The sequence below is a fragment of the Chamaea fasciata genome, unplaced genomic scaffold, assembly GCF_029207755.1.
Source record: "Chamaea fasciata isolate MVZ Bird 193981 ecotype frontalis unplaced genomic scaffold, bChaFas1.0.hap1 SCAF_1, whole genome shotgun sequence".
NCBI lineage: Eukaryota > Metazoa > Chordata > Aves > Passeriformes > Sylviidae > Chamaea > Chamaea fasciata.
In genome coordinates, this window is record NW_027094086.1 from 117,568,745 (window position 1) to 117,596,190 (window position 27,446).

Below are 27,446 nucleotides of genomic sequence, written 5' to 3' on the forward strand. Positions count from 1 at the left end.
AAGGTAGAACAGGATCAGTCCTGTAATCAACAATTACATATATTGTAAGAGTGGAACATTCAAAATCTCTCAGCCCTTGTCTATGTGATAATAATTTTTCACTTACTCTTTTTTGCCTTAAAACACTGGAAAAACCATCAAACTGTGTTGAACCTTTTCAATGTTCCCTCACTTCTGTTCAGGTTGTAATGTGCTAAACAGAAATACACAAATGCTAAGAATGCCCAAGACATCAGTTCTGATAACCTGGTTGGAGGAAGAAACTCTACAGAAATGCTTCATTTGTGATATAAATGATGTCATTCTATAAATGCCATGCAAACAGTGCTGGGGCAGGACTGCAAAAGGAGCCTTACTGATTTTTAGGTCTCTCTGAAGCACAATGTGAACAGTGATCTGTCCACAGCCTACATCTTTCAATTAGGACTAAAAGGCAGAGACAAAATTCCAGCAGTCTGGGTTTTGGGATTTCTGATAAAGTGAAACTGACCTTGCATATTTACGGTGCAGATGGATCTTGATCTAACACAGTTGTTTTGCTGTAGATATATTTAAATCTAAACCAGATTTAGATGTAATAGATCTGGCCCTGGAAGACTAATTTCACAGTGGCTCAGAATACACTTAACAATGTGAATTTCAAGTTGCTTCCCATCAACTTCAGGTTCCAACAGAAGACTTTCAGCTGCCAACACAGAAAAGGACTGCCTAAAAAGCAACACTCGCAGGTATTTACCATGGGTTAAATGCTTCATTTTGTACTACACAGAATAGAACTCACTCCTGGCAAGATCCTAACATTAAGGCACACAGTCTGTAACTAGATCCTGGAAGAGCTTAGCACCTTCTAAAACTGCTCCTAACCCATACAGTTTGACATTTAAAAGTGCAGGCTCAAGATGTGACATTTACTATGCAAACTGTTTTCATCCCGCCCCATCCCCACCTTAATTTTATAATGACTAGAAAATAAATTAAGTCCCTAATAATGCAGTGAAGTTCAGGTGTAACTGCATGTTGTAACTGTTCCTGTTCAGAGCTCTATTGACTTCTACAGGATGTTATGCATATGTAGATTTCATTACACTCTCAGCGCAGAAAGAGCATCCTGAACTGGTTAAAACAAAAATTCATGCACAATGCATGTCTTGCAGACTTCTAATTAAAACAAGGCTTTTAAACAACCATCACCACCTTCCCTTTTCCCCCTCAGCTGAACAAAAAGTGCATTTTGATCTCTGTAGGGTTTCACTTGTTTTTCTTCAAATTTATTAGCTTCTGTAATTATATAGTCCATTTTATTGTTAGATCAGAAACAGTAAGAGAACACTGTAGGTTGGTATAGTCATTTTACAATGAGCATATCAGCTACAATACCTTTACCTAATGTTGTCAGAAAACCAAAACAGAATCAGAACAGCAATTGATTTATTTTTTGACAAACCTGCTTGTTGAGATATCACTTATTCTGTAAGGAAGAAAATACTCAAAAATAAAAAAGTTAAAATTTAGTTAAAAGCTTTACTTGTTTGGGAGCAATCTCATAAAACTCTTTAATATGAGCACTTCACTTCACAAAATGAAAAACTATTTACATCATTTTGCTTGCAGTTTGGTCACATTATCTACACACATTTGCAGAAGATCTTAGGCAAAATAGGTATGTATCTTCTTCTGACATAGGCTATCAGATTGATTGCACATTTTCCTTTTACATAATGGCTCTCCTATAGTGCACTGAAGTCAGTGATCACTGTCTAATTACATTCTCATTTTAATTTATGGCTCAACAATAAAATCAATATCACTTCAAACCCAAATATCCAAGGGGCTGATTTACATATAATGTGAAACTTGCGGATTCCACTTTTTTAGACCTGATTTTCAAAAGAATAATATATCTCACTAGCACAATTAACAAACTGTGCAAAGAAAGAAACAACCTTTGCATCAAACCAGTTTGAAAATCAAGGCCTCTTGCCAAATTCTGTCAACTGATTTCCTGCTAGTTACATCTCATTTGAAAAATGTTCATTTCCTGATGGCACTACAATGAACTTTTCAGCACGTGATTACTGAATTACAGTATCTTTTACATATATATGCTATATTTAGGCCAATAATGTAATTTCCATGTTACACAAAATCATTGCCTTCACAAGCAGAGTTGCTACATACATTCACAGTTTCAATAGATTGTAATTAGCTTCTCCAGTTGTGCTTTAAAAATTCCGAATATTTTCCAACAGTAAGTGCAAAGCAAATGTCTTATGCAGCTACAATTGGTCACAGAGTTATAAACTCTAAAATTACGAGAAGAGCCTTCTCTCATTCTCCATTTTCATCACCTGCTTTTTCAGGTATGACCTCCAGACTTCGACGAGGCTTTGAGATTTCTGCATTTTCAGTGCCTGGCTTATTAAGTCCACATGAAAGAGTGGCATAATGGATTTGCTTCAGATTTTCCAGTGCTTCATTTTTAGCATATTTGAGAAGATCAGCTTGTCCCTGTAAGGGAAAAAAAAATGCAGTTAGAATACACACTTGAGAACAGCATTCTCTTCTCTTTTGCCTTTCTGCTTGTTTCAGATTAGAAGCATAGTTGTCCTGCAAAAAAAAAAAAAAAAAAAAAAAAAAAAAAGAAAGAGCGCCAACGAAAACCAAACCAACCAATTAAACAAAACCAAAACAAAGCTCAAATATGGATTATTTGGTGCTAGAAAGAAGCAAGCTCTTTGCTTTCTGAAGCTGATTGGTGGCATCAGCAATGGGGTATAGGTAATTTCTGCCTAACAGTTTTCAAGGAAGTAATCGGTGCTGTATTTTTAATCCATGGGAACTATAAATGTTTCTGCATAACGAAAAATGTGATGATTGATTTTAATACCTCAGGGAGGCATTTAAAGCTCTCCTGCTTTTTTGGTTCCTAGGGATTTTTTTTTCTTAGAGATGTGATTCACTCAATAGGAGGATGGGAAAGAACCAATGCTTGTCAATGCATGAAATACAAAAACACAGACGGGCGAGCAACACATAAAAGGACAGTGATGACAAAGAATTCACAGGGCTGTCTGCAGTTCAGCACTACTGCTACCCCTCTTCAGAATAATAGAACCATTTAGGTTACAAAAGCCCTTTAAGACCATCAAGTCCAACCATTTACCTAACACTACCAAGTCCACCACTAAACCACATCCTTAGGAGAGCCACATCACTCTCCCTCTTCATAGCAATTAAGTTGTAAGCAAAGCTGTAAGAGAAATTGTCCCAGGCTTAGGTGATTTGGCTCTTGTTCTACAGTCCTCCATCTCTTCATATTGATAAAAGCCCTCTGACAACAACAGCTCTCACTGGTAGACTGTGGACAGCCTTCCCTGCAGCTGGTATCTGCCTACCCTGCCCACTTGGAGCAAATGATCAAGGCTATATGACATGGTGAGCATGTCTGTCTTACTGGTGGGCACAGAAAAGTTCAAAAGCAAGAGCAGCAAGTCTCCAAGGGCCAAAGTGATTGTACTGTGCCTGTGCTCCTGAGGGAGAACTGCTCCACAGTTCACAGGAAAATACCTGAAGGAGAGAAATTCGTATCTGAAGGGGAGAAATACACACAAAAAGCCCAGGTACTGTAGTTCCTTGAGACTGCCAGTACCAATCGGTCCAATAAGGTACGAACACTGACTGCACCTTCTCCTGTCATGTCTGTCCATCCTGGGTAAATTCTCTATCCTGACAGACACTTCTCTTGAAGACATGCCAGTATCTCCTCCAAAGCTAATATGTTGCCTCTCCTCTGCCAAATAAGGTTGAAATGTGTTTTTACCGCTTGATTTTAAAAATACAGGAGTAGAGATAGAATAGCAGTCAGGCAAAAACGTGTGCACTCATGGTGTGATACTTCTGACGCTTCTTTGGCAACTCAAAACATAAATACGACCCAATGAAATGAGCACACTTATGTATTTGAGACACAAAAATTGAAAACAAATATTACTTTCTTAAAAGAATTAATATCTCCCTCCCCTTACCCAAGACCTTAATAGCCAAAGTCTTTTTTTCTGATCACCAGAGAGGAAAAAATCTAGAATGTCATCAATCAGAGTACAAGCTTCAGTAGTATTTTCTTCTAAAGAAAACCAGGGCTACGTTTAAAAATCACGTACTTTTTTCCAAACTAACAAACAACTAAAAGCTAATTTAAAACACTCCAGCACACTAAATGAGTCATATCGAGAGTGCATCTGTTTCTAGCCCAAGTTCTGTTTTACATGGATTAGTAGAATATAGTTCTGGAATTTTAATCAAGTTGTTTATTATAGGCAGAGCTGCTAGCAAACAGTCTATTAATAAGGTTGCCCAAAACTTCTCAGTTAAAAAAAACACCCCTGCTTTCAGTTACTTACATGCTTGCCAAACTTTAACTACTTAAGCTGATACTTTCTATGCAGGATTCTTGCCATTGGCAGATTTGGCAGATTTTATTATTATTTCTGTTTAATATTATTCTTTAACCTTATCCATATGGTTCATTCAGTTCTGAGAATAAAGATGGGGAAATGCCATCAGAAGTTTGTTAACAATCTTCTACACCTCCTTCCCTACTCTCACTTAGGGTAGGGACTTGTAATTCAACTGACTATAGGGCAGTAGATCCAAGTTACAAGCTTTTAATAAAAAAAACAATCAGATTTTGAATGTGGTTAGTACAATCACTCAGGATTCCACTCTTGACCATCCTTCATTCGTTGACAGCTCCAGCAATGTGGCAAGACAATGTGTATTCCATTCCCACAGAATAATGAATGTGCATAGGAAAAAAGTTGGGTCTTTTCCTGGATGGCTTCTCCAAGCCACAAAGATTGGGTTGCCAGTGCAGGCAGTCCAAAAGCCAGACTAGAGGGGAGGAAGAGCCTGAGACAGACTCTGGAAAAGAGGCAGATGAGGAAAAGAGGATGCAAGAGTGATCTCTGGGACTGACCGGACAAGAAGCCTAGGGCTGCAGAAAAGGAAGCTGGACTGCATTATACTAGGCAGATACTAGATCTTACTGCAAGAGGAGACTGTGAAACACAAACTGTGCAACAACTCTAAATTTGGATCTGACAGGTGAGCAGAGAAAGGGAGACATTGAGGCAACATTTGGGACTGGAATACAGAAAGAAAACAGATAACAAATTCACCACATTGAAAGTAGCCTGAAAATTATATACAAGTAGAAGGACTAGCAACTCAAAAAGAGTGAGAGATTTGTAACGAGAATAAAAGCTTGTGAGAAAGAAAAACAAAAACACTGAGCAGGGAGAAGGCTGCTGAATGCAATGAATTGGGTATGGTGATGAGAAAATGAAAATTAACACTCATTGAGAAGGATCTCTAGAGGTGGCAAGGAGGAAGAAGAAATTATTATGCACTAAGTGGGAAAAGAGTAGTGATGTAGGAAAGAAGAAAGAAGAAGGAATCAGGGCTTAGCAGGAATGGCTGGTTTTCAGCAGGGGACTGTGAGTATCAGGACAATTCCAATCAGGGAAGATAAACTTCGAAGACAAAAGAAGATCTAGGATAAAGGGCTGGATTATTGCAGACAGGGTGTTCAGACTAAACACACTTGACCAAGTGGTACCATGCTCAGACCAGGGTGAAATAGAAAAATGTATCAGTGCTCATCACTCTCTTCTCCAATGCTCAGAATTTATTTCTGAATGCCACTTAACTCAGAAAAATATTTGCGAAACCAACTGTGTCGTCATTATCTGCTGGTAGCTCTTGATCTCAAGATAAAACAAGACTCAACCACTGCTACCAAAAATACCATGAGCTCAAATGAGAGAGCTCTGCACAATTTGTGTGAAGTGCCTAGTTCTGTTGATAAACCATCATGAAGACATATGCTGGGGAAATGAAACAGCATGCACCTCAAAAATTCAAGTTGCAGTCACAGTGAACACCACTGAAAAGTAATACAATGCATTGGAAAGGCAGAAAATTTAAAAAGTCATCCAGATTTGGGAAAAAACTGCCATCACACACTCAAATTAAACAATCTCAAAGGCTTTCCTTCTGGTTAGGTATCAAACGTCTCTTCTCCAAAGGCTCTCAAGATTCAGTTTCAATTCTTTACATTTTATGCATCCTGATTTTCACAGTAGGTGCTGTTGACTTCATAGCAAAGTCAGTTGACTGCAAGTTGGAACATGGGAATCTCTCAGATCTGTGGACAACTCAGGGGTCTTTCACCTTCTTAGTAGACCCAAAAGACTGTAGCAACTTGCTCTGATAAAATGCATATTGTAAAGTCAATACAAAAGACCTCCAAAGAGCCCAAACTTTAGGCAAGCAGATTTATCTTAAGGGAGTACCAAAAAACCCCACTTTCCAAGAAACAAAGCTGGTTTGCAGAGAGAACTCGATGCTGGGATCTGAAGCAGTTGCAAAAGCAAACCAGTGTGTTACCTGCTGTACGGAAGGGCTGCCTTCACCAAGCTTTCATCTCAGATTAAGTCAAAATGTAAATTAATTTAGTCCTTACTGTTGTCTGGCAAGCACACCAAAAAACTTGAATTTACTTCCAGCAGTGTAGTTAACAGGCTGCTTGTGGTAATTCCCAACTGGGAGCAGGATGGATCTAGGCCTTGCAGAGCACTGGGAGAGCGCTCTTCTCACAGTAGCACACGGCAACCACTGTTCCCTTTCCTTCACCATGGTTAAAATTCACTTACAGAACTGAGCTCTATGTAACTTGAATATTTCATGTTTACAGGCTTCAGAAAAAGCTGTTTTCTAGGCAGACATGAAAAAAATACCTTAAAGAAGATCAAAGAACAAAAATTATATTCATTCAAAAGCTTTTACTAAACAGGAGCAATAAAGAATAGGGATTAATTTGGAAGCCCAATTCAGTACCCTTTAAACCTCTCTGGCCCAATATGCCCATGTCATCTAGTCTGGTTTATTTTTTCTTAAATCATTGTTAAAAACATTCTGTTTGTTCTGAAACTTTTGGCTAAGAGGCAGTGTTTCTATATCATAGCTCCTTAACAGTAACTGAAAACAAACCCAAAATGGTTCCTGTCAGTTCTTGTACATCCAAAATGAGGTACCATTTCAGAGTCAGTTGGATATAGAATCAACTAGAATGCCTCAGCACAGCTACCTTCAGAAGCTGTTATGTATTCAATCATGATTTTTGATTAACTGATTCTTCACTAGGTGTGTGAACCTGAAAGTAAAATTGTACAGATGACATTTGAAATAACTGTATGAGCACCCTTTCCCCCCAGAAATCCCAAAAAACATTATCATTAATGACTGGTCCTCAGCTCAGGACCTGGAACCCAAAGCTCCTATCAGGAAATGTAAGAAGCCACTCTCCCTTTCTCAAAGTGCTCCTCGGGGTACAGCGGAACACTGCTTTGAGCAGCCTGGTTGAGCCAGGTGTCCCTGCCAATGGCAAAGTTGAAACTGATGATCTTTAAGGCTCTTTCCAACCCCAGCCATCCTATTATTCTGTGAAACACTACAGTGTTCCATGCCCAGCTGACATGCTCAGCATGCAGTTTTGGAATTAGGATATAAAGGCTTTAACTTCCTAACTTCTAAATATGGGGTTAATTAGGAGCCAAAATCCCATCAGTCCAGCAACATCAAGAGACTAGTAGCTTCACATATTTAAATTGAACTGGGATGTCTTCTGAGGACTTACAGGACCAGGCAGCAACTATCAGAGGCCTTATGAATGTTCCATGGCTGCCGGAATTCACTTGGAGATTTGGTGGAAAAAGTTCAGAATATTCAAAAAAAGGTAAGAAGTTGCAGTCCTGGAAGGGCTTTGAATGTTCCATTTATAAATACATTTTTAAAAATACTGTACATGCAGAACCAATGCTATTACAAAGATAACAGATGCCATGGACTGCATGCCTTGCAAGAGAAAGTAATTCACATCATATGTGACATGTCTAAAAGCTCATAGCCAACAAGAAACATCTAACAAATGCTGAAGTTAGGAGTCCCACCTTCATTCCAAATACTTCCATTGACCTCTCCCTTTGTGTTCAGAACAGCTCTTCATTGCCAAGACTAATTTACAGATGCTGCTATGCTCTTCCTACAGGCATCTCAAAATCTGAGCCTTACAGAGGGTTCTTCTCAAAGTTTTTCTATGCCAGACAAGTCCATAAATTTTTACAATAGGTTGTAGGAGCCTGCTGCAACAGCACTTAAGAGTGATTGTGACTATCTATGTTTAGAAAATATGAATTCTATCAGCCTGAGCAGTAACAATAAATAAATTACAAGCAAATAACTGTCTATTTGAAACAGATGAATATTTTAGCAGTTTACAATCTCTAAATCAGGCAACTGACCAAATTTACTCTAAGTGATGTTGTGAAGTTAAATATCTCTGTGTACATATATGGGGTGGATAAGAATGGGCATGTGTGCATGTACACATACACAAATTGGATGGAAGTATTTCAGCTGAATTCAAACATACTATACTAATAATAAATTTGGCCACATGTCTTCAAATTAAGAAAAATTAAATCCTTTAAAACAGTAACTATAATGCATGTGCATGCAAAACACATAGAGATACTTAATAACTGAGTCAGATGTTCTAAACAAAGTTTCCCTAGAATTAGGCTGTTATTTTGTTATTTTATCAAACTTTCCATTGCATCAACTGCAGTCAAAATGTCCCAATTGAAAGAGAATGATCAATATGTATCTCGAGGGTGAAATGCAGCTTGATCAGTTTGGAAAATACATTAGCCACACCATGTGAACGTTCCATGAGTCCTCCATGCAGAAGCCAAGGATGGCACTCATGTAGAATTTTTTAGTAAGGCTGTTCAGAGCCACACAATAATTCTTATCTCATATCCAAAAGTCCACATATTTATTTATATTTGTGTATTTCCACATGGATTTTTGTACTATTTGAAAAGAAAGTTAATTTGAAGGCAGGGAGTTCAACACATAAAAGAAATTCTTAAAGTGGTTCAGATTGTTTCTCTTCTGCTCAACTTCGACTCCAAAAAATGCAGACATTCACTTTTCATCTCTGTTCTCTCATAGTTTTTTGAGAACTGGGAATATGGCAATGGAAAGAGCGTTACATCAAAATTATGATTGCAGATCTTTTTCTCCAAGCAGGAAAAGCAGTGTCTTAGAAACTGTTTAATTTCTGCTTAATTATATGGCATGAGAGTATGATTATAGCCCACAGTTAAAGAGTTTGGAGTGACAAACCTCAGTGTGTCACTTGAAACAAAACTCAGCCTTTAACTTTCTGTACATCTGAACATGAGCAACAGCACTTAGCAGATGCCTATCTGAACTGCAGTACCTGTAAATAACTTCAAAGATGTAACAGCATACCAGAACTTTCTGTAATGCCTCCTGTTAAAGTTTCAACAACAGGCTGATTAAAATCTCACCAATTTTTTCAACTAAAGTATTAATTGTGGGACAAATCATACCCTCCTAAAGAAAGGATCTTAATCTCTGAGTAGAAAAATACCACCGAGTCAATGTTGTAGAGATTTTCTCAATTATCTCTTCAAAAGGAAGGCCTTCTAACTTCATTATTATGTTAACCCTAAGGACATGTACACAAGCCCTTCAGTGATCCTCAGAGCCAGACCCACCATGTGGCTTCTCCGATTCCTGGCTAACGGAGAAATCACGACTTCACATTTCCGTCACTCACCAACTGCAAACCTCCCCCCCACGAACCCTTCTGTTCAGAATGTAAAGCAGAGATGAAGCAAAGGTACTGCCATTTCAGGAAGCATTAAAATAGATTTGCCTATCCAAGCTGCTATCTGACACCTTTGACAGAAAAGAAGGGATAAGAATTTATTTCTTTGACATTTGCCCAAAGCCACTGAACTGATTCTACTCTATCCCCTAGGAAGCTCATGACTGATACATGATGCATCCCATACACTGTCTTCAGGAAACTCTGTTCTGATACGGGAAATGTGATGTTCTGGTCCTTTACCTATAAGCAGAACCTGCATGTGTATTTTTAGAATGTATTAACTACATGCTGTAGCAAATTTCACCACTTTTTGATTCTCCTCAGCACTGGATTTGTGCAGTATAACACAAGAGGGATTGGAGCACCAAGCGACATCATGAAAAGCTTAACCGTTCAAACCAACATGGGAAGCTGGAGAAATACATATGCATTACTGCTTTTCTGTCATAGTTCACTGTAAGAAGAGGCAGTATGGGATGGTATTTTCAACAAGAACTAAAAATAAAAACTAGGTGGGTGAACATAATTTTCTTTATAATTGAAACAGACTTTTTAGTTTAATGTAGTGAAGAAGTATTTGATTGAGTCAGAGAGAAGAACTCATTAGTGGATGTAAACACAAAACTTGAATAATTTGATCTAGAAGAATAGTGTCGAGGGAATAAATTAAGGGAGGCAGTTTTGCTCTCTCTACAAATTTTGATATACACTGATGAGATGAAAGACCACCAATAGGAAACCTGAACTGTTCTGCGTTCTAGTTTCCTGAGGGTCTCTGGCTGAAAGCTTTTCTTATACTTCACCACTTACTCCTTCATCAAAATGTAAGCAAATGTGCTTGACAAAATGTAAAGAGAGTCTCCAGCTCATACACTCAATTTATTCCAGCCTGGATTGTGAACAAAATTTGCTTCTACCATTAATCACCATTCATCACTGAGTGCAGCAGTAACAGCTTCCCTTTTGTTTTTCACAAATTGCATTAACCTTAACATTTATTCCCTTTCAAATCACAAAACTGGGCTTAAACAATGGCATAGCTTCCTTCCAGCCTGAGCCACTTTGCAGAAGTCAAGACCCATTGCCTAAGCCAGGTATTAAAGATTACCATGGATCCTGCAAATGTTAAAAGATTGCAAGAAGAAAACGTCACACAAACTAAATGAAATAAGCCTCCATAAAACCACACGAGAATAACAAGTCACATTGAGACTCTGCTGTGTTTCAGGTTATATAAACCAAACTGACTATGATTATAGAAGTGAATAAATCCAACTGAACTGTGACACAGAGTAATGACCAGTAACAATATTAGAATGACAGTTTTGAACAGAAAAATACAGTAACTAATCACAGGAAGACACAGTACCTTTAAAATTGTAATGTTCCACGTAAAACTTTCAACTGATTTTTGCAGTTTTCTTTCTTTTAAGCCTTCTCTTGCTCCTATATTGTGCAGGTTTTCATGAAACTCCATCGCTGTGGAGAATAAAAGAGGAACGAATATAGTATCAATTTTAGTGCATTTTTGTCATCATAAAGATGCAACTTGAAACTAATATGGCAAAAAAACAGTGAAAAAGCTTCAGAAATTTTATTCTTCAAGCACAAATCCACCCGATGTAGTAAGATGCAATGTTATACAACATGCCAATATACACAAATCTCTCTAAGCCAAAATCCACTGAAGCACCTGTTAGGTCATTGCTATACAAAGATGGAGCCCAGCAAGTGTTTCCTATAGAAACAATCTCCAAGCACAACTGAATTTGTTGTACCTCGTGCAAAAACCTTTTTGTAGTTACTATAGGATGGAAACAGTCATTTCATTAACTACACTAGCCCAGTAAATTTATTTTGTGCTTTGCTCTTTTATGTATTTACATCATAGTTGTCCAACCTACAGCTTCTATGGTGGAGTCTGCCCAGAAGATAAAAACTTTACCTTGTCCCTAAGAATAAAGGAATAGCTGAGAAGGAGGAATGCCAAGTAAACTTGACAAGGAATGCCAAGGACATTTTACTGCACCATGTAAACTATTGTGTCCACAAAACCTGTATCTGTCAAACTCCAAATCAAAAATTTTTGGTAAAATTCATATTAGCTTGATCTAAACACTGAATGGACCAACCAAAGTTTGTTTTTATGCTGCACAGACAGTAGAAACATTATTTGCTTTCCATGCTGCTTTTACATGCCATACAAAAACAAGCTTTTACCACACAGAAGTCAAATGGTCGTTCCACGAGTACACAGAGCAACCTAACACAGATTACAGCTACTCTCCTACGAAAGTCATAGTTCAGTTGTGCTCTGAGAATCTCCATCTCTAAAAACATACAGGGTATTTTGAGGCCAAAAGTTAGCAAGTAGTTGTGACACACACCCAATGAACATAACAGTTAAAGCACAAATTATAATTTTAACTATGTTGGTTGTGATCTTCTATTTGCCCAGTGAGTGTGTGCACTTCAAAATTTACATGTACTCAATTACCATGAATAAGCATATAAACTTGGGTTGGCTGTCAATCTGAGAGAAGACTGACTTTTAAGGACATTATCTCTTCTTCATAATCTCTCTATCCCACGCTCATGTCTCATTAAAAGAAAGAGAGATGACGGAATGTTTTCATTGTACACTCCCTTACTTTACTCCCCCATATGCACACACACATTTTTAAAAGTACTCATAGATCCATTTGAAAGGCAAAATTGTTCTTTCTACCTTTTCTTACTATTTTAAATTTTGCTACAATAAAAATAAATGGCAAATATTTCCCCTGAATTAACATACTGTATCATTTTTATTTCAATCACTTCTCTATAGCTCTGCCTCTGCAGTCTCAAATATAATGTTCATTTTATATTTCTCCAAAACATATTTCTAATCAGGTGAGAAATTAAAGTTCATTAACCCATCATTGTTGTAAATATCCATTTCCCATTCATATCAACCAAAATAATAAACTCCCAATATGATTATGGAAAGATTATGCACAGATCCATATTTACAGTATTACACTTCTAGAGCCATCATGACAGTACAGATTTTCTGATCTGTACAATGAATTCTAAGACATACTGGTGAATGTTTGAAGTTCTATATCTCATTTCCATCTTAACAATTATTGCTTTTTAAGTTGGTGGACACCAGCAATCGATAACTAAAGCCACTCAGACAGATATTAAGAATACTGCTGAGTGCCTGCATGTTAAATGTGAAATTGGTGCTTTGCAGATTTCAGATTATTTTGATGTATACGAAGTTCCTGATATCACAGACGTGGACACAATGGTGACCATGTATTCTGCCTGCCAGAAAAGCCCCTTTATGTTCACCAACAACCTTTGTGTGGTGATGCTCTTCCTAGTGTACACTCATGCTATGATACTTTTCTGTCCTGCCAAAGCCATTCCACCCCAGCTAAAAACACTTGGAAGTTGGCAGGAGCATCTCATCACCCTTATTCAGAAAATGAAACAGTCAGATCATCCTACCATGGCACACACATGTAAACCCTCAGCTAAGAGATGCCTCCTGGTTAAACAGCACCAATCACCCCCCTATCCTCAACATCTCTCACAGACTGGTCAACTCCTCATCATCATGCTACACTAAACCTATCCTACTCTGAGGCTAAACATACAAGCAGGGCCAAGTAGATTTGACTTTTATTTCCACTTCCATCAGTAGCTCTTGCCTCATTAACTGAAATGAATGATTATGTCTCTTTGTCTCCGTGTATCCATCTGCTGAAAGGAATGAATTGTATTTGCTACACAATATATGGACAATTAAATTTTAGAGCATGAATGCAGCACAACATTTAGCTGTCAATCATATCTCTCTTGGCATTCTTGTATGTTCCCACTTGGTTTTCTTGCACTTTGCCTTGGAATTATTTCATGTATTAACTATGACACAGGAATAACAGAAGTGTTAAATTCCAAAATTAAACTCATACAAGATAACAGAAAAAGGAAAAAAGAGGAAAGACATTCTCATTTACAGTTAAATTAATAAAAGAAATTACGTGTTGATATAAACCCATGTAAACGTGCCTTTAGGATATGCCTACAAAGAAAACTCAACATTAAATTACTTTTTTATACACATGATTTTCTGTCTCCTTGTAAGTAAAAATTCAGCTCTCGCTCTCATTAAGATATAGTAAACAAGTCACTTTTATGAGGCTTAATCACTCCTAGATTTATTAGTCAATTAGTACTTTTGAACTGCCTGAGAGCTCTTGAATGATAACAGGCATACTATAAACCTGATGTATCACTCACTATATTTTTGCATATACCACCTCAATCAAAGAAAGCACAACTTAGTCATATTCTCCATTTATTGCGGCAGATGTTAAGAAAGATATAATTCACAACTTTCTGAGTGACTATGAAGAATATATAGGATGTGTGCTCTTCTGTTTGGATGGTATTTTCTGTTTCAATTTTTGCCCACTGCACAAATGTATTTATCTACAATGAAATTATTATTGATTGTTGCCTTGAGCCAGAAAGCTCAGATGAAAAAAACTGTTTTGACTGGACACTCGTTACTAACATTTCCCTATTTGCATAGAATCACTGAAGGCAGCTGGAAGGCAGCTCTGGACCAACCCCACTGCTCAAACCAGGATTGGAGAGAACACGTGGCCCAGGACTGTGTTGAGGTGGCAGTTCAGTATCACCAATGGTGGATATCCCACCTTTCATGGAATTAAAGTGACGCTGACTGGTTTAGTCCTACTTTCTAGCTTTCTTTAACTTGTTTGACTGTGGTAACTCTACTGTTCATGACAGTGTGATGAGGTTTCAAACATCATTATTTGGTTCCCTTCTGAGTTTCTGCTTGTGGGTACTAAGGGCACTTAATTTGCATAACCTGCACTAAGAAGTCTGGACATCGCTGCATAAGTAAGGGTGAGCTGACTGAAGCCATACAATTTTTTAACCTTTTGCAAAACAAAAACTGATTCAAATCTTCCACATTGAAAAGACCACCTTTCCAGTGAAACATTCACCCCAACTGTTGCAAGCCATGTAAATACACTGTAATATATGTAACAAAACAGCAATAGCATGATTCAACGGCAGGTTTGTACAGTGAAAAAAATACTGCTGACGAATTTTCCTAATCATGACCAGGGATTTCATAGCATATTCTTCTCCTCTGTGGTACACTTGTGTATTCTAAAGCATTCTCATGACCAAACCTTTAGCGTTTCCAGGTAATATTTTCCCCATCAGTGCTGAACCTCTTTCTGGTTCTCCAGTGAATGCTGGTTAGATTAAATTTCATGATTGTCTCAGCTTTTCCCTCTCTCTCAGACCCTTCCCCACAGCTCTGGAATGCATTAGATGGCTTTAACACTTCTTCATTCCCCCAGGAATACCTTACCATTCAAGATGCTACTTTGAAATCTTATGCACAATTCTCCCATTTTCAATAACTTCAAACGGCATGAGGAAGAGAGAAGTACTATAAGACTACTCAATGCAGTAGGAACCATGTATCACTGAGAAGACTAACAAAAATTTGCTTGGTTAGTCTTGCAAAAAGAAAACCAAAAGAGGAGCAATTGTTGTCTAGATACTCTAGACCAGTCAGGTAAGACTTCGGAACTCAAAGGATCATTGTAGCTAAAGGACAATATTAGGATGGATGTCCACCAGCAAAATCATAACCTAGGTAACATTTATTTCCATTGTAGATGTGGTTCTGTGATCAGCCTTAAAAATGAGAAAATTACTCAGATCAAAAACTCATATTCATTTTAAAATACAGCTCGACATGATCAATTTTCAAGGGCTTTACTGGTAAGCAGACCCTACAGTTCTGTGTTTCCTCAACCAGCTGCAGGATGACCTACAGTATTACAGGCAAAACATGTATTTTACATGTAAATTACATGTCAAACCTGTATTAAGTTATGCTTAACATATTCTGATGGAACATTTATGTCCATAAACTCAACAAGTACTAAATGACAGTATAGAGAGCAAGGTGTCGTATTGCTATGGCATACTTTAATGACAAAAAAGCTTTCCTAAATACAACATACAAGGCAATATAATTGTCTTGACAGGGTGATAATTTTGAGTCATCCCCTGTCAGAATAGCTTCCAAATTGGAACCTCATCTTTGTTTTATGTCCTGGATTCTTAGTGTTTAATTTTTTACAAAAATGTTCAGTAGATACAAAACCATTTAGAACTTACAACATTCATATGAGTTTAAAATATGTGTTATTGTTCTACTGATGCTTGAAATGCAAGATGCCCTGCATATTGTTCTAGTCCCAACATTGTATCTTCATCAAAAAAATATTATTTGGTGACATATCTCAAAAGCAACACTTTTGTTGCCATTAAAAGACACTCATCTTCAACTGTATTTAGCTTGAAAAAATATTTTCTCCCTTTCTTTAAAATTAAGCTACTTCATATGAAATTCATTATCCTTAATTACTAACTAGAAATAACACCTGTTGGAAATTGGTTAGCAATTCCTCCCACTACTGGGCTCTCACTGTAGTTCCAAAGAACCATACTTAACATACTAATTAGAATGTGATATATAAAGCAACAAAAGTGATTTTGCTATTTTTAAACTAGTTAAAGAAGCATATATTAAAAAGGAAAGTGATCTTAGATCTCTGAGCCACATGTAATTATAGTTTCACATACAATATATGTATCTTTGAACTCTCTGATGATAATTACACATTTATTAAAATCAAAATGTGAAAAGAAACTGAAACATGGACAACTTGAGTACATACCTGTACGGTACAAGTTCAGGAACATTTGGAACTCTGAGATTTGTTTGCTTTTGTAAGAGTTCCAATCACAAAGCCCTGGCATACAATCTCAGTTTATAGCAAAAAAATTCACACTTTTTCTTTAGCTGAGAACCAAGACACTAATTTTTCAAGGAATCTTTAGCAAAACAACCAGCACAACACTTGCTTAGCTGTTGAAGCTTTTGGCTTCAAAAGCCAAATCTCTCTTTGACTTGCTCATTTGTTTTCTTGATGAAAGCTTTCTTGCCAAGAGATGATTTACAACCTAGCTGAGACATGACTACACAGCAGGTGGGCTCCTCCTGCTATGTTTTTTCTCTTAACAAAGAACTTTATCAGTGAAACAGCACAGTGATGAAGCTCTGGCAATAAATGCATATACTGAGTAGGCTTAATGTGAAATGAGTAACAAACAAAATTTGACTATGTCTATATGAAATACACACTGGCATGTATTTGTAATACTTCAGGTACAAAGCACTTATATTCAGTCAAGGCAAATACAGTTTATTTAATTTCTGGTAGAGATCTTTGATTTAAAAGCAAATTAAATAATTTTCAAAGGAGTTATAAATACAAAATAAAACTAAATAAACATTAAAAATTTTTATATGTAAGGAAAATACCTCACAACTTTTGATTAGATCACCACACCTTGCAGGTCTACTACTATGTAGACTCAACTCAAACACTTACAAAGACACTGAGAATGACTTGCATACACAGAATTGTTCTTTACAAGAAAAAAAAACCCCAATAAATCAGTTCATATATTCCAGTATTTCTTCCTCCACTGTGTAGGTTAAATGGTAATAAAGGAAATGAAAGAATTCTAGGAAAGGATTTAACTGTAAGTATTCATTTCCACATATAAATACATAATTTGCTTATCCAGCTGTTACTCTTGGCCACATCTTGGAAAGCTACAGCTTTAATTTTTTATGGCATTGAATATGTTTCTTTATATTTTTATTTTAAGTTATATTCCTTAAGCAGTCAGCTATTTCAGCCTCACAAATAATTTTCTCTTAAAATTAATTTTATCAGAAAAAGAGATTGGGAAAAGAGTCTGGCTACCAGACCATAGTAACAATAAATCAAATCCATCATGTTAGAGAAGCAGTAGAAGTAACTAAACTTGTAAATTCTCATATAGTTTGCTAACAAAACACGCTTCACACAAAGATTTGAAATGAACCTTAATAAACTAATGCTTAATGTACCTCTGTATTTTTAAAAAATCATTACTAACTGCAAAAACAGAGTCTTAACAGGAAAAAACATTAGATGCTGAAGTACTTCCAAATACTTCGTTTCCACTGAAGACACTGAAAAAATGTTACTAGAGAATCAGAATTTCTTGGCAGATTCAAAGAATATTTTGCTGCAGATTTAAGATGCTCAGGGCATGAATTATTTGCATTCAATATATTCAGATAATTATTTGAAAAAAGAATACAGTACCTTAATTAGTTATTCAGTATTTTGTAATTACTTCAACTTCTTTGGCACTGTGCACTGTCTCTGTAGTAAGTGGAAATGTTCCTCAGACACAGACAGACGTGTATGGACTGCCTCTACTTAGGCGGTTAAAAACCATTTTGGTGCCTAGTGCCCTATTATTCTTAAAAAATAGTAAAGACAAATTGCATACTTTAGAGAACCTTCTTATTCCATCATCCCAAACAACAGTGACATCACAGCCTGCCGAGCACCATCCTTTCCTTTAAATTAGTATTTAGTCTTCCAGTCCAGACTCACACTCTCCCATATGCAACCACAGTAATTCAGTTTCCTGTATAAGAGACTTATATATAATTGTATAATGCTGGGGGGCAACTGAGGACTTAGGATGCTCACTAAATTCTTTAAGCAACACCATCAGAAGAAATTCAAAGTAGCTGCAGTACCAAGCTTACCCTGGTATGAAAGCTGAAAAGTGACACATGTAACATGTATGCTACAACTTGGTTACTTCCAAGGGTTAAGTAACCAGCTTCACTCTTCCAAACGCTTTCAATCCTATGTAAAATTACCCTTCTAGATACCAAAGTCAGCAAAAGGAGTATCAACTGACAAAACTCATAAAACCCACACCAACACTCTTTCTGTTCCTCCAAAACAACACTTCTACAAAATTCACAGAGAAACAGACTTTAATATATTAAAACATTTGTTCAGAAAAACTGACTCATGGTATTCCACCCCCAATGTACAGATAACTTCATTCCACAAAGACACTCCTCTGTGAAGACAGATTATATTTCTGAATGGGGGTCAAGTTCAGCCACTACAAGTATGAGAATAAATTCAGACTGTCAATAAAGGGCATAAACACAAGAGGGGTACAAAGGAGAGGATTTTTCTCCACAGACTGCTGTTTCCATCTTTTGTTTATCAGTCTTGATACTCAAAAGAGAGCAATGAGATTTTATTGAAAAGTTTCTGATTTTGCTGAATGTTAGAATGGAGACTTAATACAAATATTGATTTATGGCACACTGTAGTTTTTCCCAGTGTTCAAATCTGGCTGAGCCCACATTGTTTCACTGGCAATAGTAATGGATCTCTTACGCTTCCACAGAAATCTAATTTCTTTCTTTTCTAGCATTACATTAAGAGGAGGGGGGGAAAAAGGCTTCATGTGAAAGGGCAAACTCAACAGAGTCTGTGCTGATCAAGTATTTGCCCCAGTACCAGTGAGTAGGATCATTAAGAAGTATGTGAGAAGTCTCCTAGGAATCATCCACCCATTTGCAAAATATATCAAATTCACAAAAAAACCCAATACCATCCAAGGCAGATATGTATGAGAAGCAATATGGGAAAAATGTGGTGTATGACTGGTGTGAATAACTATGGTGAAAAAGATTTGAGCATTAAGAAAAATGAATCATCGCCTATTCACTAATACTTCTTAAGTTGATCTAAGCGCAATTCTTCACTACCCTTCCTCTCCAGTAGAATGTGGTTGCAAGAATATTCAAGGCACAGGAAAGGAGCAGGTTTACAGAACCAGGGAGTACATGCAATGACAGTATAATCTGAGCTGCTGTGGAGCTGTACCTGGAGAGGCTCACTGGAGTTATTTGAGGAGGAAGGACAAATAGGAAGAAAAAATACAGAAAAAAGGAGCAGATAGGACAAAGAGCAAACAAGGAAAAAACAGGTAAAAGTGATGGACAGAATACAGAAAGCTTAGAAACACAAATAAAGGGAATAACTTGAATACACCCTTTTTTTCCCTTAACTATCAGCAAAAGTCTATTGTGCTAATAAACATTTGAAATTATGTTGTGACAAGTGTGGAGAAATGAATTATAACAATTTGATAACTGGCTTATAAAAAAATGGGAACATAGAGAAAACAAGGAAGAGCAGGTATTTCAAAAGCATGCAGACTGGCTGAGAGGGGTCTCTAAGTACTGTTTTAGCCATAGCAGGTGATGTTGCAGTTTATGTGATGGTGATAAATATTATAGATTGCTTTCATTTGACAGTGAACGTCATGAAAATATAGTCATGGATCCAACTCTAAGATGTAACTTGAAGATCAGCCTGTCCTGCTGATGGCAGTCAAAAAAATTAAATATTCTCAGGTGCTAAGTCCAATAACATATGGAGCAGCATTCCTTCACTCCCTATTTACAAAACAGTAGTTTAAATTCAATGGCTTCTAACCAAGAGTCAAGACCTGCTGATGAGAGGCAGTATTTCAGACAACATGGATTAACAAATCTTGCTGAACTCCACAGTACCCAAACCACAAAAAAACATAAATTCTCTTTCAAGTCAGGGATAACTGCAGAAATATTGGGAACCTAGTCATTGCCTTGCACAGTTTAAATAAAAACTCAACCACCTACCTATATGCCAAGTCAAAAGTGCTCCTCAATAGTTAAGTATATAAATTTCTTTTGCACTGTTAGTGGATTATCTAATCTGTCAGAATATTACTTTTCTTACATGTTTTATTTTGGTGAACCTGAGTCAAAAACCAACCCAGAATACAAATTACCTGAACAAATAGTAAAAAAAAAAGCACAATAGCTCCGTAGAAGTGTCATTTTGATGGAAAGCTTAAGAAGTAACAGTGGTGAAATACGAGTTACAATTATTCAAACAAAATTGATTTTATTCCTTTAATTTTCAACTACCAGAAGTATTTGAAGTGTTTGTATGGCCATCATGCTAGTATTTTTCTGCATGCAGCTCAGATTAATCTTTTTCCAACATATACTGTGTACGGGTTTATCTTTAATGGGATCCGGATTGGCTGGATATTTCCTTTCTTGAACCATATCCTGTTACTGACACTGCTAAAGGGCTGCTTTGAAGTACATGTTAGAAAATATACTCCTTTTATGTCATTCATTACTTGCACTATTAAATAAAGTCAGTCGCTGTACGGATGGGATAAATAAGACAAACTCTGCTCCAACAACTCAGAATCAAAGTATGAGGAAGAAAGAGAACAGATGGATAAAGGAAGAGTGGGGAGTACAAGGAAGCAATGAACACTATTTTAGTTAAGGTGGTAGGAGGACATGTGTCAATCTAGCTATATTTGTGGGATAATTTAAAAAAAAAATTCAAAGGAAGTAGCCTGGTGGATGTTTACAGAGAGCCTGTGGGACAACATGATAGAAAGCATGATGAGGGCTGAAAATCCAGCAGGCACTTGAAACTCTTGCTATCAAATGAGCAAACACGAGAAAAGTGAAAGCAGCTCAGTCCTGACGCACAATGAGGAAAAAAGTATAAAAATCCATCCAGGGACAGACATCATCAAAATGACAGCCAGGAAAATGACGTGCGTAAGGCAAAATTATGATGGTCAAATGCAGAGAAAGGATAGTGTAGCTGAGATCCCAAAAAATAAGACTCTGAACAAGAATTCTGGCTGCACAGATGCCTAGGGAAGGTTATGCCTATAAAACCATATGGAAAGAAATATGTATGTTTTTTATGAATCTGAATTCTTAAAAATGAATTCATTCTTAGTTTGAGCAAACAGTGCTGAAATACACATTTACGCATCATATTAACACTAAACTGACACTGCTAGAACTCTGTATAATACCTTCATTTTCTGAATCAAAACAGAAAGCTCAGAGACCATTCCTTGCAGGTATTGTCAAGGCCATCTTTTCCCCTACACTCATAAATTTACCCTTACTGATTTTATACTTCCCAAGATTATAGAATCATAGAATGCTTTGGGGTTCGAAGGGACCATAAAGATCATCTAGATACAAACCCTCTGCCATGTGCAGGAACATCTTCCAGCACATCAGGTTGCTCAAAAATCCTCCAGTCATATCTACATCTGATTAAATTCAGTTCCTTGTCACCAGCAAGCTGTGTTTGGTAATTATTGCTCCCCATAATTTAATGAATATTTGGAATATTCTTCTGAGCTTCCACTGCTGAACACCAAAATGAATTCCTAAGACGTGGTTCTCTCTTTTAACCAGGGATAAGCTCAGGCAGTATTTGAATTATAAAGCAAAAAATTGCAGTGCAAGAATCAAAAGAGGAGTTCAGGAATTATGTGATTTGAGTACAAAGAAGGCTATAAATGGGGTAAGGTGACCTGGACATTCAAATTCTTTACTCTAGCAGACATACAGGCGCATTTTAGGTCTCTAAAGATTCAGGGAATGGACCAGATTATCTTCAAATTCCCTTTAGCACCTAGATTCTATTTTCTTGCAGCATCTTTAACTGGCTTAATGGAAACAAAATAAATGGCACTGCAGTCATCTTGAAGTCATGTGGATATTTTTTAATTCTGAAAAGAGGAAAAGTACAGTGGGAAGCAAAGCAATATCATGTTCCCATATCTTCTTATTATTCATGTATCTAAAATACTTTCAATAACTATTTAACTAAAAACTGAATGTGTTGAGCTGAAATTAATATGCTGATACGAAGAAAACAGAGAGGCTTTTAGTATGGTTTAATTTTAAAGAACCAGAATGAGGAGAGATGTTTATAGTTAAATGCTCTCAAAGAATATTAATAGCAAAGAACCTGAATTCTGAAAATAGCCATCTCAGTAATTGTATCTTTGCTTATCCAAAAGGCTGTAAACCAAGGAAATAATACTGCATTTATTTTCAAATTAGGTCTGAATTCTATAGGAGGCCAAAAGTCTTATTATTAAACTTAAGATAGAAAACACTTCAATAGAGTGAATTCACCTTCCCTATTTAACAAAATTCTCTTATAAGTCTGGTTATGACAACAAAAATTTACTGCTTATTGGCAGCTTGTGTACTTCTTATTTTAGTAATGTTTCCATTCTTTGAGCCATAGAACAAAAAAGCCCAGACAAAGACATGATTTTGCTTTTTCCGTATCAAGAAACTACACAGGAAAACTTACAATCTTTTACTCGTAATTAGAGTAGCATCTACTGAGATCATGAGATCAATCAGTCATAAGATAATCTTCAAAACCCATTGATTCCAAAAGGTAATTCAGTTCAGCTCATTTATCTTCAAAAATGCCTTGACCCTGCAGGGCTAAAGCTGCCCTAAATAGCAGGATCTATTACATAATCCATACTTAGGCTTATGTCACCATGCTGGAGGGTTCTCATTTGAAGGAGATCAAAATCTCCATTACTTAGCACAGGCTTTAAGTCTTTAGCATTCTTAAACAAAGCATTCCTGGACCCCAATGTCCCCATTGTAAAATAAGCTGGTAAGACTCAAGAAAGTCAGACATATGGAAGTTTACAGGAATCCATATAACCTAGTAGGAAGCAATCTTCTCTGAAGAACAACAATTCTAAAATACAGAAATTTGGGCAACTAGCTTTTGCCTTACCTCTAACCAAGGATCTAAACTGCTTAAGACACTGGTGACACTAAAAAAACCCAGCACACTATCACCACATAAATGGGAGGTGATTTAAGAAGCAAGCACACACATCTACCAGGCAACATCCTAACGACTGCACTTTTGTGTTTGGTACTGCTGTGGTTTAACTCCAGCCAGCAATCAAGTACTGCACACTTGCTTACTCCTCCGGGGTGGGATGGGGGAGAGAATCAGAAGAGTAAAAGTGAGAAAACTCGTGGGTTGAGAGATAAAGACAGTTTAATGGGTAAAGCAAAAGCAGTGCACACAAGCAGAGCAAAACATCATCCTGTGTAAGCACTGCTCAGCAGTAACAAAAACATCTCTGCATTATCAGCCCCATTTTAAAGCACAGCTCTGTAACACAGTCCCATACCTATGACTAGGAAGAAAAATAACCATACCAGCCAAAACCACCACAGTATTTTAGGTAAATCTCTGCATTTATCAGTAAGATGTGTGAAATAATATTTTGTCAGTCATGGTATTTATGTTTGACATTTATGTTTGACAACTTCAAGTAAACAGGGCAACTTAAAATTTTCAGGTATTTTGACAGTTCTATGGTTTGACTAAAGTTCAAAGTGTCTGAGGAGTATGTGCTGTCAGACAAGAGGAGATCTAGAAATTCCAAGTGGGTATGCCTTCCTTACTGCTGATCTGAGATGGAAGTCACTGTTAATAGGAGAGAGCTTGTAAAGGAAGGCTGAGGGTGTAAGAGCATTCTTTTTTTCTTTTTGGGGAGAAGGAACAAAAGAAAGAGACTGGAATTTGTAGGAGAGCAGTGAAGCAAATCAAAGAATGGAAGAAAATCATGGAAGATACTGGGAGCTGCAGGATGCTGAACATCAGGTAGATAAAATGTATTTAGATATAAAAAGCTTTTGTTCCAATGGAATCATGCAAAACATGGCTTGGCTGAGTCTTTGGCAGCATCCCTGTTTCTGATGCAAGAAATAATGCACCACTTTGAGCAAATTTGTAACATTATTTATAAAACAGTTTAAAGGTCAAACGAAAACAAGCATGTTTAAATGACAAGGTCAGACATGCTACCAAAACAAGGAGGAAACCATCAAAACTCAGTTGTGTGGAAATGAGAAAAACTGTTATAAAATATGTAAAAAAAGGGTCAGTTTGTGAAGGGGTCAAAAAGTAGTTACACCATCTATTTCAAATATACATCAGACCCAGGAAACCTTTCAGAGAACTTGTGGGAACAACACAGAACCAGAGGACATCCAGCCAACAGATCTAGAGAAAGACAGGAATCAAACATCTGAAGTAGTGTCACATAATTATCAGAGGGCAATGTCCTTCTGACAATTCAAGCTTCAACAAGGCCCTTGAAGACATTGGGCTGCCACAACAAAAGAAGAAAAGTTCTCACATAGAGGAAGAGCAGCAATGGTTAAAAATTTTCAGTGTGAAGATCATCCTCTTTGTTTCCTGTTGTGTTTTCATCTTGTGTTTTCATTTGTGGAAATGACTATACTGACAAGCTACTGTCCACAAATAAAATACTTGCAATTTCCAAATTCAAGATGTAATTCTATGAATCTTTGATTTCTATGATTTGAAATGTCTTTTCACTCTTACTGAATGTGCCTAAATTACAGACATCTTTTTTCTTTTAATGAGATTTTTTGTTATTTGGTTGTTAGGTTTTAGTTGTTTGGGTTTTGGGGTTTTTTTGTTACAGTGGAATATTGATCATAAGTCTTGGAAAATAAAAAAAATACAGTAAGTTCTGTATAATATTTTTTTAAAACAGCTTGTACTTACCTGCTTTCTGACACTGTACTATCTTCTCATATAAGCCATCTGTATTTTCAACCAGAGTCCTGATGGTGTGAATCATCTGTAGAGAAAATAAAATACACACAATATCAGTAAAATTAAATTTTTACTTCAAATTTTTAATCTGTAAATGATGCTTAAAATTGAATTCAAACTGATAAACTAATATGCATCCTTAACATAATGAATACACTCATTTTTCTGGTCATAATGAGGCAATGCCCTAAACATAGTAAAAAGGCATAAAAAATACAACGATTTTGGGCTGGGATCTGTGAATACTGAAGCAAAATGTCTATTCCATAGTTGGCTGCCTATTAAAGCAACTGGAAATTATACAACCAGGAAGTTCCCTTTTGGTGGCTTGAGTGAGATAACCTGGATGCAATTTTCCTCTTCCTCATTCACTCCAACATTCAGGATGATGACCACTCATGACCCAGTGCATCCTTTTTCCTAGGCATCGTTCCACTGTTTTTCCAGATTTTTTTCCTCTACATTTTCCCTTTTGTGGCTTGACCTGCACATATGTATGAGACAATGCTTTATGGAGAAAAACAAATCACTAGAGGCTGGTAGTGGAGGATAAGAAAAATAAATTATCCCTTTAGCTGATCTTTCTAAACAGAAAACCTTTCAGGGAAGCCCAGCTGAATGCACAGTTACTAAGATGGAACTGTGCAGAATTTTCAGCCTAGGGTATGTACTGAGAAGTAACAACTTTGCTTCACACCTTACCCACTGACGTCTCCAGTCTCCACTCAAGCAGACAATTTCCTCCCCACTAAAACAATGACTACATTTTTGACATGTTACTTATGTGGGTGTTCATGTGGAACTTGCTTTTCCTTAGGAGACCACAATTTGCTTTTATGAGGAGGAACATTCCATGTCACAGGGAAAAAAAGCCCAAACCTCTCTAACACTCTTCCTCAGAGAAAAATTACTGTAAGAGGCATGACTCCCTCACACATATTAGAAGGAGCCTTCTCCAGCTGAATGACATTGAGGCTGTTTTTCTGAACATCGCTCCAAGTAAGGCATAAATCAATTTTGAGAAGCAGGCAAGCAAGTCTCAGATTTTTGATCATGACAAGTGTGCAAGCAAGTGAGAAGGAAAAACACCTGCACAGACAAATGACTCTATAGGCTTCTATAATTGTCAGGTGCACAAAAATCTGGTTTAAACAAATGATAAAGCAATTAAAAACAATTCTAGTTCTATTTGTATTATTTTGATTTGAATCAATAAAGAAAATGATGCAAACCCTGAAATTTTTAATTCTAAAATACTCAAAGTTGCTTATTCACATGCTGTTCATATACACAAACAGCATGTGAATAAGCAACTTTAGAGTACGTGGAGGTCATCATACTGAATAATTTAATTTAATCCTCACATCCCAATTAATATCTATTTAAAGTATCTGCTTCACCTGATTTACATTATGTCAGTTGTTGGGGTTGTTTTAAATAAATGAAAATTATAATGTATGAAGCAAAAATAACTTGATCAGGTTGCTAAGCTGCAAGTGAAAAACTTTAGCTTACCCCATTTTTAACTGGATTGTTCTTTGGATATAAATATCAATTTTCACTCAAGCAAAAACTACCTATAAATAGAATTATGCTGATTACTATTTAAGTGTAACAAATTGAGGACAATTTAAGTAAGAGAATACTATATTTCACTCACATAGGGAGCACTGCAAAATGACTATTCCTAATCAGTCAAGGAGAAAGCCCCATTTCACTGTGTTTCATTAGTATTCAGTCTCTAAAACAGAATTCACAAATTGAAATAAGATCACTATAAATTTGCTTGACAAGCAAGGATTTACCTGTTTCAATATGTATGTCACGTAACACATTTGTTTCTGCAATGAACTTAAATGGAGAGAACCAAAACGCAGCTGATGTCAGCTGTATACTTCCAATAGCTGATGTTATTTTGCTAACTAGCTGAAAGGAAACTGTAAAAAAGGTTTTTTGGAATGAAAAATCACCTTGAAAAATGAAATGCTGAGTACAAACGATTCTCAGGCTTTTCTGGGACACTAATACACAATAATAAGGACTAGAGAGAGATTCTCTATCGAGTCCTTTCACCTGAGCAATTTTTGACTAGAGTCCATAAAAAACAAGAGAACTGTGCTTCCTGTTCAAGGCATTTTTGAAGGAATTGTAAGAAATATTAC

General features: G+C 36.7%; 1 protein-coding gene across 1 annotated transcript in view; it reads right to left on the reverse strand.

The window, feature by feature from the left end:
* Positions 1–1,034: 1,034 nt before the first annotated feature.
* The window catches only part of PLCL2 (phospholipase C like 2), a 100,177-nt gene continuing 73,765 nt past the window's right edge, over positions 1,035–27,446 (reverse strand). Inside the window, exons 5-7 of the mRNA XM_066194801.1 lie at positions 25,234–25,309; positions 11,133–11,242; positions 1,035–2,508 (exon numbers count right to left, since the gene is read on the reverse strand). Coding sequence (XP_066050898.1) covers positions 2,329–2,508; positions 11,133–11,242; positions 25,234–25,309 — 366 coding nt within the window. The 3' untranslated portion in view covers positions 1,035–2,328. The remainder of the gene's footprint in view (positions 2,509–11,132; positions 11,243–25,233; positions 25,310–27,446) is intronic.